General features: G+C 55.0%; 1 protein-coding gene across 1 annotated transcript in view; it reads right to left on the minus strand.

Moving 5' to 3' along the window:
* CACNA1S (calcium voltage-gated channel subunit alpha1 S) overlaps positions 1-14,609 on the minus strand; it is a 53,561-nt gene that overhangs the window by 37,302 nt on the left and 1,650 nt on the right. Inside the window, exons 3-5 of the mRNA XM_040985211.1 lie at positions 3,165-3,304; positions 802-944; positions 477-629 (exon numbers count right to left, since the gene is read on the minus strand). Coding sequence (XP_040841145.1) covers positions 477-629; positions 802-944; positions 3,165-3,304 — 436 coding nt within the window. The remainder of the gene's footprint in view (positions 1-476; positions 630-801; positions 945-3,164; positions 3,305-14,609) is intronic.

Consider the following 14,609-nt stretch of genomic DNA (forward strand, 5'->3'; position numbering starts at 1 on the left):
GCCAGGCAACAGGAAGGTTTGTAAAAACTGTAAAATGTTGCTGCCCTTCTCACGATTTCCTTTTTTGGAAAATAGAGATAATGTTTATTAAAATATGTTATTTATGTCCATACATCATGGATTCATTAGTGGTTTTGGCACTTGCATGCTTCCCTTCCCGAGGACCCATTCAGAGGCTTCCTGGGGTACCGTCCCTGAGAGGCCCCTGGAAGTGAAGTTGGAACTTTACCTCCAAGGGGAAATACAACTGGAGGGAAATACACAGCCCACTCCCCTGGATAACTGGCTCTGGAAGAGCTGTCCATCCTGCAGCTGCCTGCTGCCCAGGAGAAGGCCATTCTCCAGGACAGTAAGTGTGGGAGGCCAAGGCCTACCTCTCTCCCCACTCACTCCTACCCCTGTCTTCATGGGCTGCGGTGGTCCCATGCTGAGTTGTCCTTGGGCCTCTCCCACCCTGCAGTTCACAGGGGACTCACCTGTCCCAATGTAGTAACAGGTCTTGTGCATTTTGCCTTTGAAGAGCTCGAGCCCGATGATGGCGTAGATGATGACCATGAAGAGGACCAGCAGGGCGATGTGGAACAGGGGGAGCATGGCCTTAAAGATGGAATTGAGGACCACCTGCAGGCCTGCGGCAGTGGCAGAGGAGAAGAAGTCAGTCCTTCTGCTGGACTTCTGGGCCCACCCTCCTGGAGATCTGGGCTGTCTCTGGGACCCACAGGTAGGTGGAGACACCAAAGCTGAGGACAAGAGGCCAGGGCAGGAGGGGAGGGAGGGCTCTGCCCAGGCACTGCCACCCACTGGGCACCCCCGACAGCAGCCGGAGGGGTCTGAGCACACGGAAGGCTCTCAGGGCTTTGACGTCCAGGCCAGCTCCCTTGCTGCTCATCGGGGCCGTGTTGCTCTGGATGACGTTGACCTGTTCCAGAATTGCGGTGAAGACCCTGGGGGGCAGAAGGGGCCAAGGAGGGCCAGTGGTGAGAGGAGCTGCTGTCCCAGGGCCTCCTGGGTCCCCTCCTGGCTGAGGGAGCCTGTGGAAAGGTTCAAGGGAGAGAAGGCAAACAGGATTCATGCTCCTGCTAAGTTTGGCTGGTTGGGTAACACCTCGTGAGCGAACATTCTACTGGAAAGGGTGCCGGGGCTTCCGAGGAGAGCACTATGATCCATTCGCCAGGTCTGCTCTGGGTGCTGCAGTGCTGTGATCCACTAGACATGTCTGCTTTGGTACCTAAGCGAGGTTGAGGTCACTGGCCTGGCGCTGTGTAACACTCCAGGTGGGCCGAGGGCTCCACAGTGGTCACTCCAGCCTAAAGCCCAGTGCCAGCTGACCCTCAGGCTTGTCCTCAAGCTGCTGCCCTTGCACTCTCCCTCCTGCTAACTCTCTCCCATTTGCACAAATCCCCACTAGCCCTTGGCATCCACTTCAAATCCCCTTGCCTATGAATCGTTCTTTCACCAGCCTGACCCCTTGGCCAAAGCATGTTGGAAACAAGGGGTACTTATAGCCTTGGGTTTTCACACCACATCATTCAGCACTCATTTGTCTTGGCTTATAGCCAGTGCAGTCCCTGAAGGATAAAGGCTAATTCATAGAAGGCAGTGCTGGACAGGCCGTAGATACCAACATATCACATGCCAAACTGACGGGCCCAGCAGTTGAGATGTTAGCCAAGCACCCACAACATGTCTGAACCCTTGGATTTAATTCTGGCTCCTACCTCCAGCTTCCTGCTAGTACAGACCCTGGGAGGCAGCTATTGCAATTGGCTTCCTCACGCTCCAGTGGGAGACCTGGACTGAATTCTGAATTCTCTGTTCCTGGTTTTGAACTCAGTCCAGTCTCAACCATTTGCAGGTTTTTCAGGAGTCAACCAGTGAATGGGAGTTCTCCCTCTGTTTCTGTCTTCCGAACAAACAAATAATAAATTTTTTCAAAGATTGATTTAATTTTATGGGAAAGGCAGATCAGGTTTATGGAGAAAAGGAGAGACAGAGAGAAGGATCTTTCATTTACTCCTCATATGGCTACAATGACCAGAGCTGAGCCTATCTGAAGTCAGAAACCAGCAGCTCCCTCAAGGTTTTCCATGTGGTGCACAGTCCCAAGGCTTTGGGCCATCCTCTATTGCTTTCCCAGGCCATGAGCAGGGAGCTGTTTGGGAAGTATAACAGCTGGAATATGAACCAACACCCACATGGGATCCTGGTGCTTGCAAGGTGAAGACTTAGCCAATTGAGCCATTACACTTGGCACAATAAATACTTCTTGAAAAGAGGCTAGGCTCTGTAGCCCTGGCTGCCTTGGTTTGAGGGCTAGCCCCCCCCCCCCCCAGCTGGCTATGTGGTCTGAAGCAAGTTGGATAACCCGCCCATGTCTTCTGTCCCTTGACCCTAAAATGGGAGAAACAAGAGGATTCCTGGAAGAATTGAATGAGATGTGTAGAGTATATAGTAATTGCTCAATCAATGCTGCTGTTCTAGTTGGGTGGTGGCTACTAAAGGTCGTGTTATGGGTTGAACTGTGTCCCCTCTGAAATCACCTGGTGAAGCCCTAACTTTGCCTCCCCAGGACCTCAGGATGTGGCTGTGTGTGGACACAAAGGCCTTCAGAGGTGATTATATTAAAATAAGGTCACAAGGGCAGCCCAATCTAGTTTGATTGATGCTCTTATGAGGAAAACTTGGGACACAGAGAGAGAGAGCAGGCTCCTTGTGCACAGGGAGAGATCATGAGAAGGACGTGTTGAGAAAAGGCATCTGTCATTGCAGGAGGGAGGGAAGTCGGGGGAACCAACCCACTGTCACTGCGACCTGGGACCCGCCGCTTGCACAACTGCAGGAAAGTAACCCTCCTGTGATTGAGCCCCTCTGTGGACTGTGTTGGGCAGCCTAGTGGCCACTCCATGCTTATCTTCATGTACTTTACATGAGGAACCCCACAGCAGGTTTGTGTAGTGAATGACTCAACAACATAGGTGGAAGAATGCATGCGTACCTAGCAAGGGGAGGGGTGGTGACTGCCAGGGCTGGCCTCCTTCAGGAGCTGCTCCACGGTGTGGCCAGCACAGCACTGGGCTTCTGTCTGCCTCAGGGCTGTTGGCTGTGGTTGGGCAGCATCCTCGGGCAGGCTCAGCCTCCAACCCCCGCCTCCAAACCAGGCTCACCCCAGGAAGACAATGATGAAGTCCAGCACGTTCCATCCACTGCGCAGGTAGGCATCCTGGTGGAAGAGGAAGCCATAGGCGATGATCTTCATGGCAGCTTCAATGGAGAAGACGGTGAGGAAGAAGTACTCCAGCTTCTCCTGTGGGGGTGTAACTGGTCACACCTGGGCCACAAATGGGCACACACCCAGGGCACCTGGGGTGCCCCACCTCGCAGACCACTGCTCCATATCTTGTACTACTATGGGGGTGGTGCTGGAGTGCCCGGTGACCTCCTGTGGCAGAGGCCAGCAGGCAAGAGGTGGAAGGTTCAGCTAAGCCCCACCTTTCAGAGGGCCTGGCTGACTCCTTTAGGTCTCTCCCCTGCAGCCAGATCTCCTGACTTATTCATTCCTGGCTGCCTCCCCCTCCTACCTCATGTTCAGGTGAGTGTTCATTCTAAGGCAGCAGGTCCCTACTGCAGGTCACCAGGTTGGCACTGCCTTCCTTGTAGCCATTTGAATCCTGGTTAGGCAGCTCCCAAGAGCCCTGCCCGCCCCCACCAGACTACCCCAAGCAAGCCTCCCCAGCCTCCCCAAGAGCTGTTGCCCAGTCTGTTACCTGGGCCAGCTGTAGCACTGTACAATTCGTGGAGGAGAAAGACTTGATGGTACCCCTGCAGTTGTGCTACAAGAGGGCCTGTGTCCCATGGTCCCAGGCCCCATCACTGCGAGTCACCGATACCCTCTGCCAGCAAAGCAGGCCAAGAGGCCCAGGCCCTCTGCCCACCAGCCACTGCAGAGGCATAGCTCACACTGTGGGCTCATAGCTGCTGCTTGACTCCAAGCAGAGCCAGATTTGGGAACTTGCTTGCCCCATCCATTCTTGTGATTTGGAATTTGAATTTGCTTCCAAGGGGGCAGATGTGTGAAACATGGGCACAAGCTTGCATGTGGCACCGGAAATCTCCAGACTCGTGACTCAGGGATTTTCCCTGAATACAGCCCTTCTTCTTTCACGCAGCAGGTAAGGGAACTGAGGCACAGGTGGGGGAACCAAGGTGCAGGTGGGGGAAGCAAGGTGTAGTAGGGGAACTGAGACACGCATGGGCTGGAGTCCTTTCCTGAGCCTCACCCCTGATTCTATCTCCTGATTTGTGCCCTCAAAGCTTCTTCCTTCTTCCAGAAGACAACGGTGTAATGACTGAACTGCAGGACCACATCCTGCTGCAGAAGGGCCTGTAGGTCAGGACCCTGCTTAACATGATGTGGGAATCCAGGGCTGACTACTTCATGGAAGGGGACCACAGAGGGAGTCAGGATACTGTCCTACTGAGAGGACTGGGGTACAGGCTGCTTTTGAGGAGGTGTGAGGCATGGGTCTCCTTGGACTTGGCCAGGTGCTATCCCGGGAACCAAGCCACCTAAAGCAGAGGCGTAGGGAAGAGAGTGAAGGTCCAGTCAGCATTTCAATTTTCAGGTCACTTCCACCCCAGGACACAGACAGAGGAAGGTTGAGGGGAGGGAAAACAGGACCCAAAAATAGCTGCAGTGTTCACAGGCTGGGCAACCAGCCAGACGCGCAGGAGAGCTGCCTGCACCTGCCACTGCCTGTCCAGCCACTGCCCAGCTCACTGGGGCCATGGGCCCAGCTGGGGTCACTCAGGTTCCCCAGCCCATGGCTCTGAGGTATAGCTCACCTTGTCCTCCTTCCTGCAGCCCAGTCCTGGAGAGCCTGGGCTGAGAGCATGCCACGGGTCCTGGCCAGGAGGAGGCAGAAGAGGGCCAGGCCCAAAGTACACCATGAGCCCAGGGGCACCCGTGTCACCCTGTGCTGGCCCTATGGCCTCTGAAGCCCAAGCTGAAGCCTCCACTGGGAATGAGGTGCATACAGGCCACAGAGAGTGACTAAGCTCTGGACTGGGCACTATGGATGTCTCTGCAAGATCAAAGTCATTAACTTTTCCCTAAAGCATCTTGATTTCCATCGGCAGGGCATCTGCCACGAGCAGGTGGGAGGCAGCTGGGATCTGGCCTATAGGCTGTGCTCTACTGGGAAACTTCCTAAGCTTCTGAGTGTGACATGTGATTGCTGGCTACTGGCCACACTTCTGGCCCATGGGGAAGACTTCTGTGTCCCCTAGCTGCCCTAGCCATGATGCCTGTGCCCACCATGGCCTTTCTGCCAGGTTCTCTGCTTGGTCCCCAAGCCTGTCACCTCTCCTTTTTAACCCATAGGAGAGTTCACTTTAGCTGTCAGACGGCGCCCTTGGCCAGCTGCAACTTCCTGGAGGCCCATGGGGTGTCCCTAACAGTAGGGGTGCCAGGACAGACAAGACCTTTCCCCAGCAGCAATGGTGTAATGGGGCTAATGCACCCATTGCCACTGAAGGTGACTGAGGGCAAGATTTTTGTCTAAACAAGCATTGTGGCTATCTCCCCTGGGAGTCCTGACACCCCATCCCCAGGACACAGGTCCTCAACACCCAGAGGAAATTCAGGCTCAGGGCTCCAACCCTGGCTCTGCCCTCCGTTGGGTGCTCATCCCAGGTCACTTGGCTGTCTCCCGCCAGCCCTCAGTCTTCCTCTGTCTTCTGACTCTGTTTTATGTCTCTTGGCAACATCGGGCAGCACTGGGCTTTCCAGCTATTCACATCACTGCTTTAGCTGCCTTTCCTGCACCTGGGACAGTGCCTACCCTGCTGATTTGTGTGCCTGGCTGAAGGAACCAGCATCCAAAGCATTGTCATTGTGGAACGGGCTGTGGGCAGCTACTGCTCCACGCCAGCCACAGTGGCTCTGGGGTGAGTTTGGGCTCTGAGCAGCACCAAGTCTCTTTTATGGTGATCCTATCTGTAGCCACTTCCCAGAATGTGGCATGTGGGTGGGCAGCAGTTCCCAGCTGGGCCTGTCAGTCCCAAGGCCAGGTCCCTGCGGCATGAGCTGTGAAATAGCCCTCTTGCAGGACCATGAGATGGGACACAGAGGATTGGAGATGACAGCAACAGACTGGCCCTCACACAGAGCATCTCAGAGCACATCATGCTGCCACACAGTATGTCTTGAGAAATGTTTGGTGAAGGAATGAGCGATGGGAAGCTGTGCTGGCCACTGTAGCAGAGACACCAGACCTCAGCCCCTGCCACCACAGCCAAGGGACAGGACCTTCCCTGGCCTCCTCGGCCTCCTGAACTCAGACCAGGCCCAAGCACTCTGGGGTCTCTGGGATCAGCACCCTACAAGGGTCCTTATCACCCCATACCCACTCCTTGCAGTTCTCCTTGCACATCCTGGGCCACTGTTGGTGGGAGGTAGGCCTGGGGCACAATGCTGACCCCTAGACCTTGCACCTGCTCCCAGGGCTGCTGGAGCTGGCCCTCCCTAAGTTCTGGGCTGAAGAAGGCAGGGCTCAGGCCACACACCCCCTCATTTCCCCACTGCCTCCATTTCCAGGTCAAGTCTTCCATCCCAAGGATGAGCCAGTCCCAGGTGCTCCCCCACCTGGCACTGCTTGACTTATGGGAAGACGGGATCAAGCTGGGCTCCCGTCCTAACGCACCTGCGCTGCATATCTCCCCATCTGTGACCTCTGCCACCTCCTTCCCCAGCACTCCAGTTCCAAATGCTATGACCTGGTCTGAACTCTATTCTCCCAGGCTGCCTGTGTCCCCTTGGAGGACTCTTGGACGCACAGATGTTTGCAGAAAGGACCTTAATGGCTAGAGTGGGATGTCAGAAGCATCAGAGAAGTTTTGCTGTGGGCACATGGCTGTTACCCAGTGCCTGTCCATCCTTGGAACTGAAAATCATCCTCCTTTGGGTTAAGGTCTCACAAATCCTGCAGGTGCAGGAGGCACTTGGTGCTGTCCACTCTTTGGGGAGCACCTGCTTCAGGGAGGCAGAGGGGGAAGGGATACAGGATGCCAGGAGAGGTCAGGGGGTGGGGGACCCAGTGAGACCCACACACATCCCTCCACTCTGAGGAGCCTCCCAGCAAGTGCTCGGACAGCAGGGCAGGCCTGACTGCTGTGAAGTGCTTTTCCCACAGTGACGCTTGCTTTTCTTCCTTGTCCACCCCCTTGAATCTATCCCAGAAGGTTTGTGGCAGGACCCCATGATTCATTCCAGGGATGGGAGATCTTCAAAGTCAAGTCACAGGGCCCTCAGGGTGCGAGATGTGGCAGAGTCTGGGACCTCCTGGAGAGCAGGGAGACTCCTGTCTTAGTCTATGACCCCATGACCTTGGCAGGTGGAATGACCGCAAGCACCCAGACTGTCCTGGAGTTACCCCACAGGGCTGGGCATGCAGAACTCACACCAAGTGGCTCCAGAGGAGAAACAGGCATTTCTCACACCCCTCAGTTGGGTACCCCAGATCGGCCCTGCCATCCCCTGTCCCTGTTTCACAAACAAGGAGTCCAAGGCCCCGCCCCACCCAAGAGATGCAGTCAGCCTTTCTGGAACAGCCTCAGGCGCCGGTCACTGTGGCCACAGCCTCCACCAGGTGTGTGTGAGCTGGGGGATGAAGGAGGCATATTACCACACTCCCAGGCTCCAGGTTTGGACAATGACCTGGTAAGGTGAGGGAGGCACCTCAGAGGGCCTGATGAACCCTCCCCCAGACAGCCATGACCTCAGAGGGCCTCTTGACCTCTGAGCTCCCCATTTCCCTTCTCCCTGGTGGAACCCAGCTCCAGGGCCATGTGGGCAGGGGAACAGAGGGGCTGAGGACTGGAAGAATGGTCAGTACCCTTGGGAAAGGGGTGGGAGGGCCGGGGAGGGGGAAAGGGAACCAGATGACACGAGCCACACTGTTTAGCAGCCACTGTTCCAGGCACATGTGTGCATTTAATCCTCACCCAAGCCCTGTCCATGGGATTCCCTCACCCCTACTTTACAGGTAAAGTAATGGAAGCACAGAAAGGTTGAGTGAGTTCCCCAGGAGCACACAGCTACTGAGGGGCAGTACTGCGTACAGGTTCAGACTCCAAAGGAGGATGGGACTTTAGAATGCATCCACCAGATCCACCCCCCAGGTCTCCCACTGCTCTCTCCATGGGCCTGGGCTCAGAGTGGCCATAGCTGTTAGTGCAAACAGGATGTGCATTTGCAGAGCCAGGCTCCAACAGCCAGGTGGTTAGAAGGACCAGAGAGGGTCCTGTGGCCAGCAGTTGGGAAAAGGCCTCAAGGCCCAGATGGGAGGCAGTTTGCAGGACTTGAAAGCTCCATTGCTTCCCACTGACCCATGTAGCCAACAGCCAGGACTTGCCCTGAGGCATTTGCTGTTGGGTTACTGCTGCATCCACAGCCTTCAGGGAAGATGAGCTGACAGCTGGGTTTTCCTTTAGTTTTCAGCCTCACTTGTCCCTGTAGGTCCCGGGGCTCCAAGGGACCAGGCTAGAGCAGAGGGTCCTTCCAAGGTCTCACCCATCCCACACAGCAGGTGGAACGGGCAGCAGCGCATTCCTGACCCTATAAAAAGACAACCACCCTGGGTGCCAGAGGCTACAGGGTGGCAACCTGAACCCCAGGAATGCAGCAGGGGGCTGGCGAGCCCCGGGGGCGGTGGCCACTTGGGAGTACAGAGGGGTTGAATAAACATGGCAGCAGCAGGCAACAGTGGCCTGACCCGGTGTTAATAAGGATTGTCCAAAGTTTGGAAATCAGGCCGTGGGAGGACTCCATCTCCTTGTTGTGTCATGTTGGGATGCTTGGGAACAGGCCTGGCCAGCGGTGACCTCACAGTTTCCCTGTTTCGGTCATTTTGACATTGGTGCCTGAGAATCCTTGCCGGTGGGAGGGGCACCACCCAGTGTTCCCTGGTGGGCAGACATCCTCCCACTTGCCCCTCCCTATTAAACCCTGGGACACCCCTTCACTGCACTCACACTACACAGTCCCCAGACTTCCATGGGACTTATGCGCTGGAAGGACAGCCTAGTAGGCAGTGTCCTTACCTGGGATGCCATTAGCCAGCCCGGAAGTCACAATGGTGATCCTAACCCCTCATTCTTCCCCTGGCATCACAGGGCACTTGTGCCTGCTTCTGTCCACCTGGCTTTGTCCTAGTACTGTTCTCGCACTTCCACATAGGACTGCTTTAGTGAAGCCATGAGCCGAGGGGGACGAGGCGTCCGCTCCTAGGCCATGGCCAGAAATTAGTGAAGCCCCATTGTCATTGTGCTTTGTCACAGAGACCCCCTCAGGCTGGCCACGGGGTGATGTGGTGGCCCTGGAATGTCTCCCTCAAATCATTCACGGGACTTCCTCTAGAAGAACCCCTTCAAGTCTTGGGGAGCAGGCAGCACCTGAGGGGCAGGGCTGGTTTTGAAAGCCTGGTCTGGGGCCCGGCGTGGTGGTGCAAGTGGTTAAGGTCCTCACCTTGCACGCCCAGGATCCCATATGGGTGCCGGTTCTATCCCGGCAGCCCCGCTGCCCTTCCAGCTCCCTGCCTGTGGCCTGGGAAAGCAGTCGAGGACGGCCCAAAGCCTTGGGACCCTGCACCCGCGTGGGAGTCCCGGAAGAGTCTCCTGGCTTTGGATCAGCATAGCATCGGCCGTTGCGTTCACTTGGGGAGTGAATCATTGGACGGAAGAGCTTCCTCTCTGTCTCTCCTCTCTGTATATCCACCTTTCCAGTAAATAATAATAATAATAATAATAAATCTTTAAAAAAAAAAAAAAAGAAAGCCTGGTCTGGGCTGCAGAGGAAGGGCCTGGGTTCTGGTCATGGCTCGCCCTGCTCTTCAGCTGGCCCCAGGTCTCTGACACAGGTGCCCCTTCCCAAGCCCTCCACTCTCCTGGGAGAGGTTCTATTAGCCCCAGTACTCCTTGCAACACACCCCCCAACACTAAGACAGCTGCTCTCTGGTCCAGTGGGGTCCCACAGGATGCTGTGAGTATCCTTTCTGGCATGGTCAGGTGGCTGCTCCGCAGCTTGGAGCAAGCAGGATGGTAGCCAGCGGGATCTGTGCCCTCAGGCCAGGGATGGCCCCTCCTCGCTCCTCTCTCACACCTTGGTTTCCTCATCTGTCACACACCTAACAATAATAGCTGCTTGTGGGCACTGGGGCCCTACAACAGGGCCTGACTACCACGGGCTCCCAGTGTGCTGGGTATTGAGGTGGTTCATGACCAAGGTGCCCAGTGGGCCCGTCGGGTATTTGGAGGTTTCAGAAAGGGAAGGGAAAGGGTCAGCTGCCTGACAGGGGTAGAGGGAAGAGGAAGCCTTCTATGTGTGCTAATCCCTGGGCAAAGCTGTGAGGCTTGAGCCCTTTGCTAGAACCATCTGGGGGTGGCGGTGCTTTGGTGTCCAGGCTTCCTGGCTGGGGAGCCCAGCCCAAATCTCCGTGGACCTGTGTGATCCCAGTTCCTTCTGTTGGTAGGTAAGGCTCCATATTTAGAAGGTCTTGGATCCATCAGTGATTTCCCAAAGATCACGAAGTCAGGGCTGGGTCATGGAGTTAAACCACTGTCTGTGCCCCAGCATCCCATATCAGAGCATGAGAAATCCCAGCTATTCCACTTTTTGAAAAGAAAAAAAAAAAACTATTATTATTTTGATAGACACAGTTACAGAAAGGAGAGTCACAGAGGAAGAAAATGATTTTTCCTCCACTGGTTCACTTCCCAAATGGTAGTGATGGCCAGAGCTGAGCCCATCTGAAGCCAGGAACTTCTTCCAGGTCTCCCATGTGGGTGCAGGGGCCCGAAGAACTTGAGCCAATCTCTGTTGCTTTCCTAGCAACCAGAAGCAGAGAGCTCGATTGGAAGTGGAGCAGCCAGGACTTGAACCAGTGCTTATATTTGATGCTGGTGCTGTGGGCAGAGGCTTAGTCTACTATGCCCTGATGCCAGCCCCCGCTTCACTTCTGACCCAGCTTCCTGCTAAGGTACTGGAAAGGCAGCAGATGATGGTCCAAGTGCTTGGGCTCCTGCCACCCACGTGGGAGGCCAGGACAGAGGCCCAGGCTCCTGGCAATCGGGGACACTGAGGTTATCTGAGGGTGAACATATCACCCCACTTTACAAATGAGGGGTTAAGTATCCGTTTCACATTACACAGCCAACGTTCTCCTAACCGCATGTTGCGTGGCTCCTCCCATCTCGCTGAGCTTGGAGCCCATCTCCTCCTCCTGGCCAGGCATGAGCAGCCGATCCTCCTCTCCCTCCTGGGCCAGTTGTGTGTTCCCTCAGACCCTCAACCCTCCAGTCCCCAGTTTCTTCTTCTGTCCCAAAAGGACCTCAAACTTTCCCACCAACACAGAACCAGGAGAGTCAGGGCACTTCTGGACCCAGAGAGATCCACAGTTGCAGGATCTTGACCCCTAGTAAGTCTTGGGGAAAGGAGATGTTGTGAGGGCAGGTGAGGGCTCCTGGAGGGACCACCTAGGGAAGCCCCTTTCACAGCGACAGTCCATAGTCAAGTGTGCCCACTTCCCCTGACTTGGCATTGCAAGCCACCTGTGGGAAGCTTGGTGCACCCCAGCCCTACCATGTGCCAAGGTGAGGTTTCTTATGATGTCAACTCCTCACACTGCTCACTCAGTGGACACAGACCCTGGAACCTAGCACATCAAAGGCTGAGCCACTTTCTCCCCCTGCCAGTTCCATGCTGCTGCCCCTGGTGTCACCACCACCAGCTCTGAGCCCCAATCCACATCCCGGTGTCAACCTTGCCCTCTCTGTCCCCAGGGCCACCACCCCAGCTGCAGTCAAGAACCTGTCCATCCGCTCCCATCTGTGAGACGCCCTCTGTGGCCCCTTCTATTCATCTGACCAACCCATCTCTGGTCTAGCCTGCTTCCTTCTCTCCCTCCTTTGCTTTGTCCCACGCACCACAACCCATACTTGGCTGGCTGGCTGAGACACCTTTCTTTTCTACTTTGCCTCCAGATCCTGGCTCACCCTAACCCCTCTTCTTGCCCGGCCCACCCTAATTCCTCATCTATGAATGGCCACCTAATAGTTGAGGAGCAAGGATAGTACAAATTATAACAGGGGATCCATCTGGAGAAGTAGCAAGTTACTGCCGATGAAGGTACTAACATATATAGCTTCTCAAATTCTTTCCCAGTCTATCGTGGCATTTTATCGTTGATTTAGTGTTATGGGGGAAAGGTGCACACCGTCACAGGCACCTCCTCCCAGTCTGCCCTACACACACACACACACACACCACACATACACCACACACCACACACATACACACACACACATACACACACACACATACACACACCACACACTCACACACACACATACACATACCACACACGCATACACACACCACACACACATACACACACTCACACACATACACACATACACACACCACACACACATACACACACCACACACACATACACACACACCACACCATACACACATACACACACCACACACACATACACACACATACACACACCACACCATACACACATACACACACCACACACACATACACACACATACACACACACACACACATACACACACTCACACACATACACATACACACACACACACCCCAATCTGACACACACACCCAACACACACAACACACACATACCCAACATACACACACATACACACACACACACCAATCTGACACACACACCCAACACACAACACACACACCAATCTGACACACACACCCAGCACACACACACACCAATCTGACATCTTGGGCCCAGGCCAGGGGCAGACAAGTGGGGCCAGGTGTCTCCCTTTACTCAGATCTGCTCAACCTTGCCCACAGCAGAGACCAACACAATCATGTTCTTCCCAAAGACAGCTGAGACACCAAGGCCCACAGACCCAACCCTAGTGATGGGCTTCCCCATTCCTGCCCATCAGTTAAGAAAAGTTCAGGGGCCAGTGGTATAGCAAGCTAATCCTCCACTTGTGGTGCCAGCATTTCATATGGGTGCTGGTTCGAGTTCCAACTGCTCCAGTTTGGATCTAGCTCCTTGGTTATGGCCTGGGAAATCAGCAGAGAATGGCCAAGGTTTTGGGCCCCTGTACCCCACATGGCAGACCAGGAAGAAGCTCCTGGCTCCCAGCTTCGTACCAGCTTGGATCTAGCCATTGCAGTCACTTAGGGAATGAATCAGTGGATGGAAGATCTCTCTCTCTCTCTTTGTAACTTTCAAGTAAAGTAAATAAAATTTTAGAAAGAAGAAGAAAAAAAAAAAAAAAGAAAAGAGCTCAGGCTCAACTCTAAGCCCCCCACCCCCAGGTGGCAAGAAGCCAGGTTAAGAAGCCACCCTTTGATGATGCAGGCAAGTGGTGGCAGAAGGCAGACCATGAATGAGCCAAGCTCCAGGTGTGGGTGCCGTGGGCCAATCGACTTCACCCACAAAACCCAACTCCACAGACCAAGTTAATCAACAGCTTGACACCAAGCCCCTGGAGAATTAAACCTCAAGTTGGGGCCCCCTAAGCTGGGACATCTGTGGAACTGCTCAGGTCACTTGCCCAGGAAGCTGTCCCTGTCCTCCTCCTTTGGGTCTCAGCTGCAACATCCAGCCCTGGCCCCAGGACCAGCTTGGCCCTGTCCCTAGATGGCCTAGCATCCCTCAGCTTCATCCATCTCCACCGCCATTTCCCTGTCTTATTTAATCAGCTTAACGGTAACTTCCTGGAACAATGGGTCTGATTAAGCTCCCTGACGAAGGGAATAGGTCTGTTCATAGCTCCATGCTCAGTGAGTTCCAGGACTACGGCAGCAGGAAGTTAGTGCAGAAGTGAGCCCAGAGCCTCCCTTCTTAGAAGCCGCCTTCCTCAGACACCCACAGGCAGCCCCCGGGCCAAGGGCCCCTGCCTTCCTCCCTCCTGTCCCCTCTGGCTGAGAGAACACAGCAGCGGCTGGCGGCTGGTGTGGTGGGCTCCTCCCTTTTTCCCTCCTCCTTCTTATCGCTGACATCCTATCTGTCGTATTTGCGGATCACCTCTGCCTCTTGCGGGGAGCTCACCCCCTCAGGTCCTGGAGCCCTGACCGTACCCCGAGGAGGCTGGGGAGCTCCAGCTCATAGCCCTGGAAGAAACCCCTGTGGCCACCAGCACACACTGGAGGCAGCCATTTTGTCTCAAGATGCCAGAAGCACAACGGTAACTTGACACCTGTTGTGGAGGGCAGAGTCACTTGCCCAAGTCCGTCAGCCTCTGACCCAAGGCCTGAAAATAGTTCACCTGAAGGCTAAGGAGGTCCCCAAGACCGACGCTGAAGGCCAGTCTAGCCTGCCAGGGCTCGGAGTCGCAGATCTGGTAGTGAGGCCGAACATGCCTGGTCTTTTTCATGGGAATAATGATGCAACCGCACCGAGGAGTAACTTCCCCCAGGATTAATCATGGAGCTTGAATGACACAACAAACTGTTTAGCACCGAGCTGGACACTACGGAGTCCGCCAGCATGACTGCTTAGCTATGGGGTGGGCAGGTTCCTCCCTGTCCCCTCTCTCGGTCT

Source organism: Ochotona curzoniae, unplaced genomic scaffold, assembly GCF_017591425.1.
Source record: "Ochotona curzoniae isolate NIBS_2020 unplaced genomic scaffold, NIBS_Ocur_1.0 contig_430, whole genome shotgun sequence".
Taxonomy (NCBI): Eukaryota; Metazoa; Chordata; class Mammalia; order Lagomorpha; family Ochotonidae; genus Ochotona; species Ochotona curzoniae.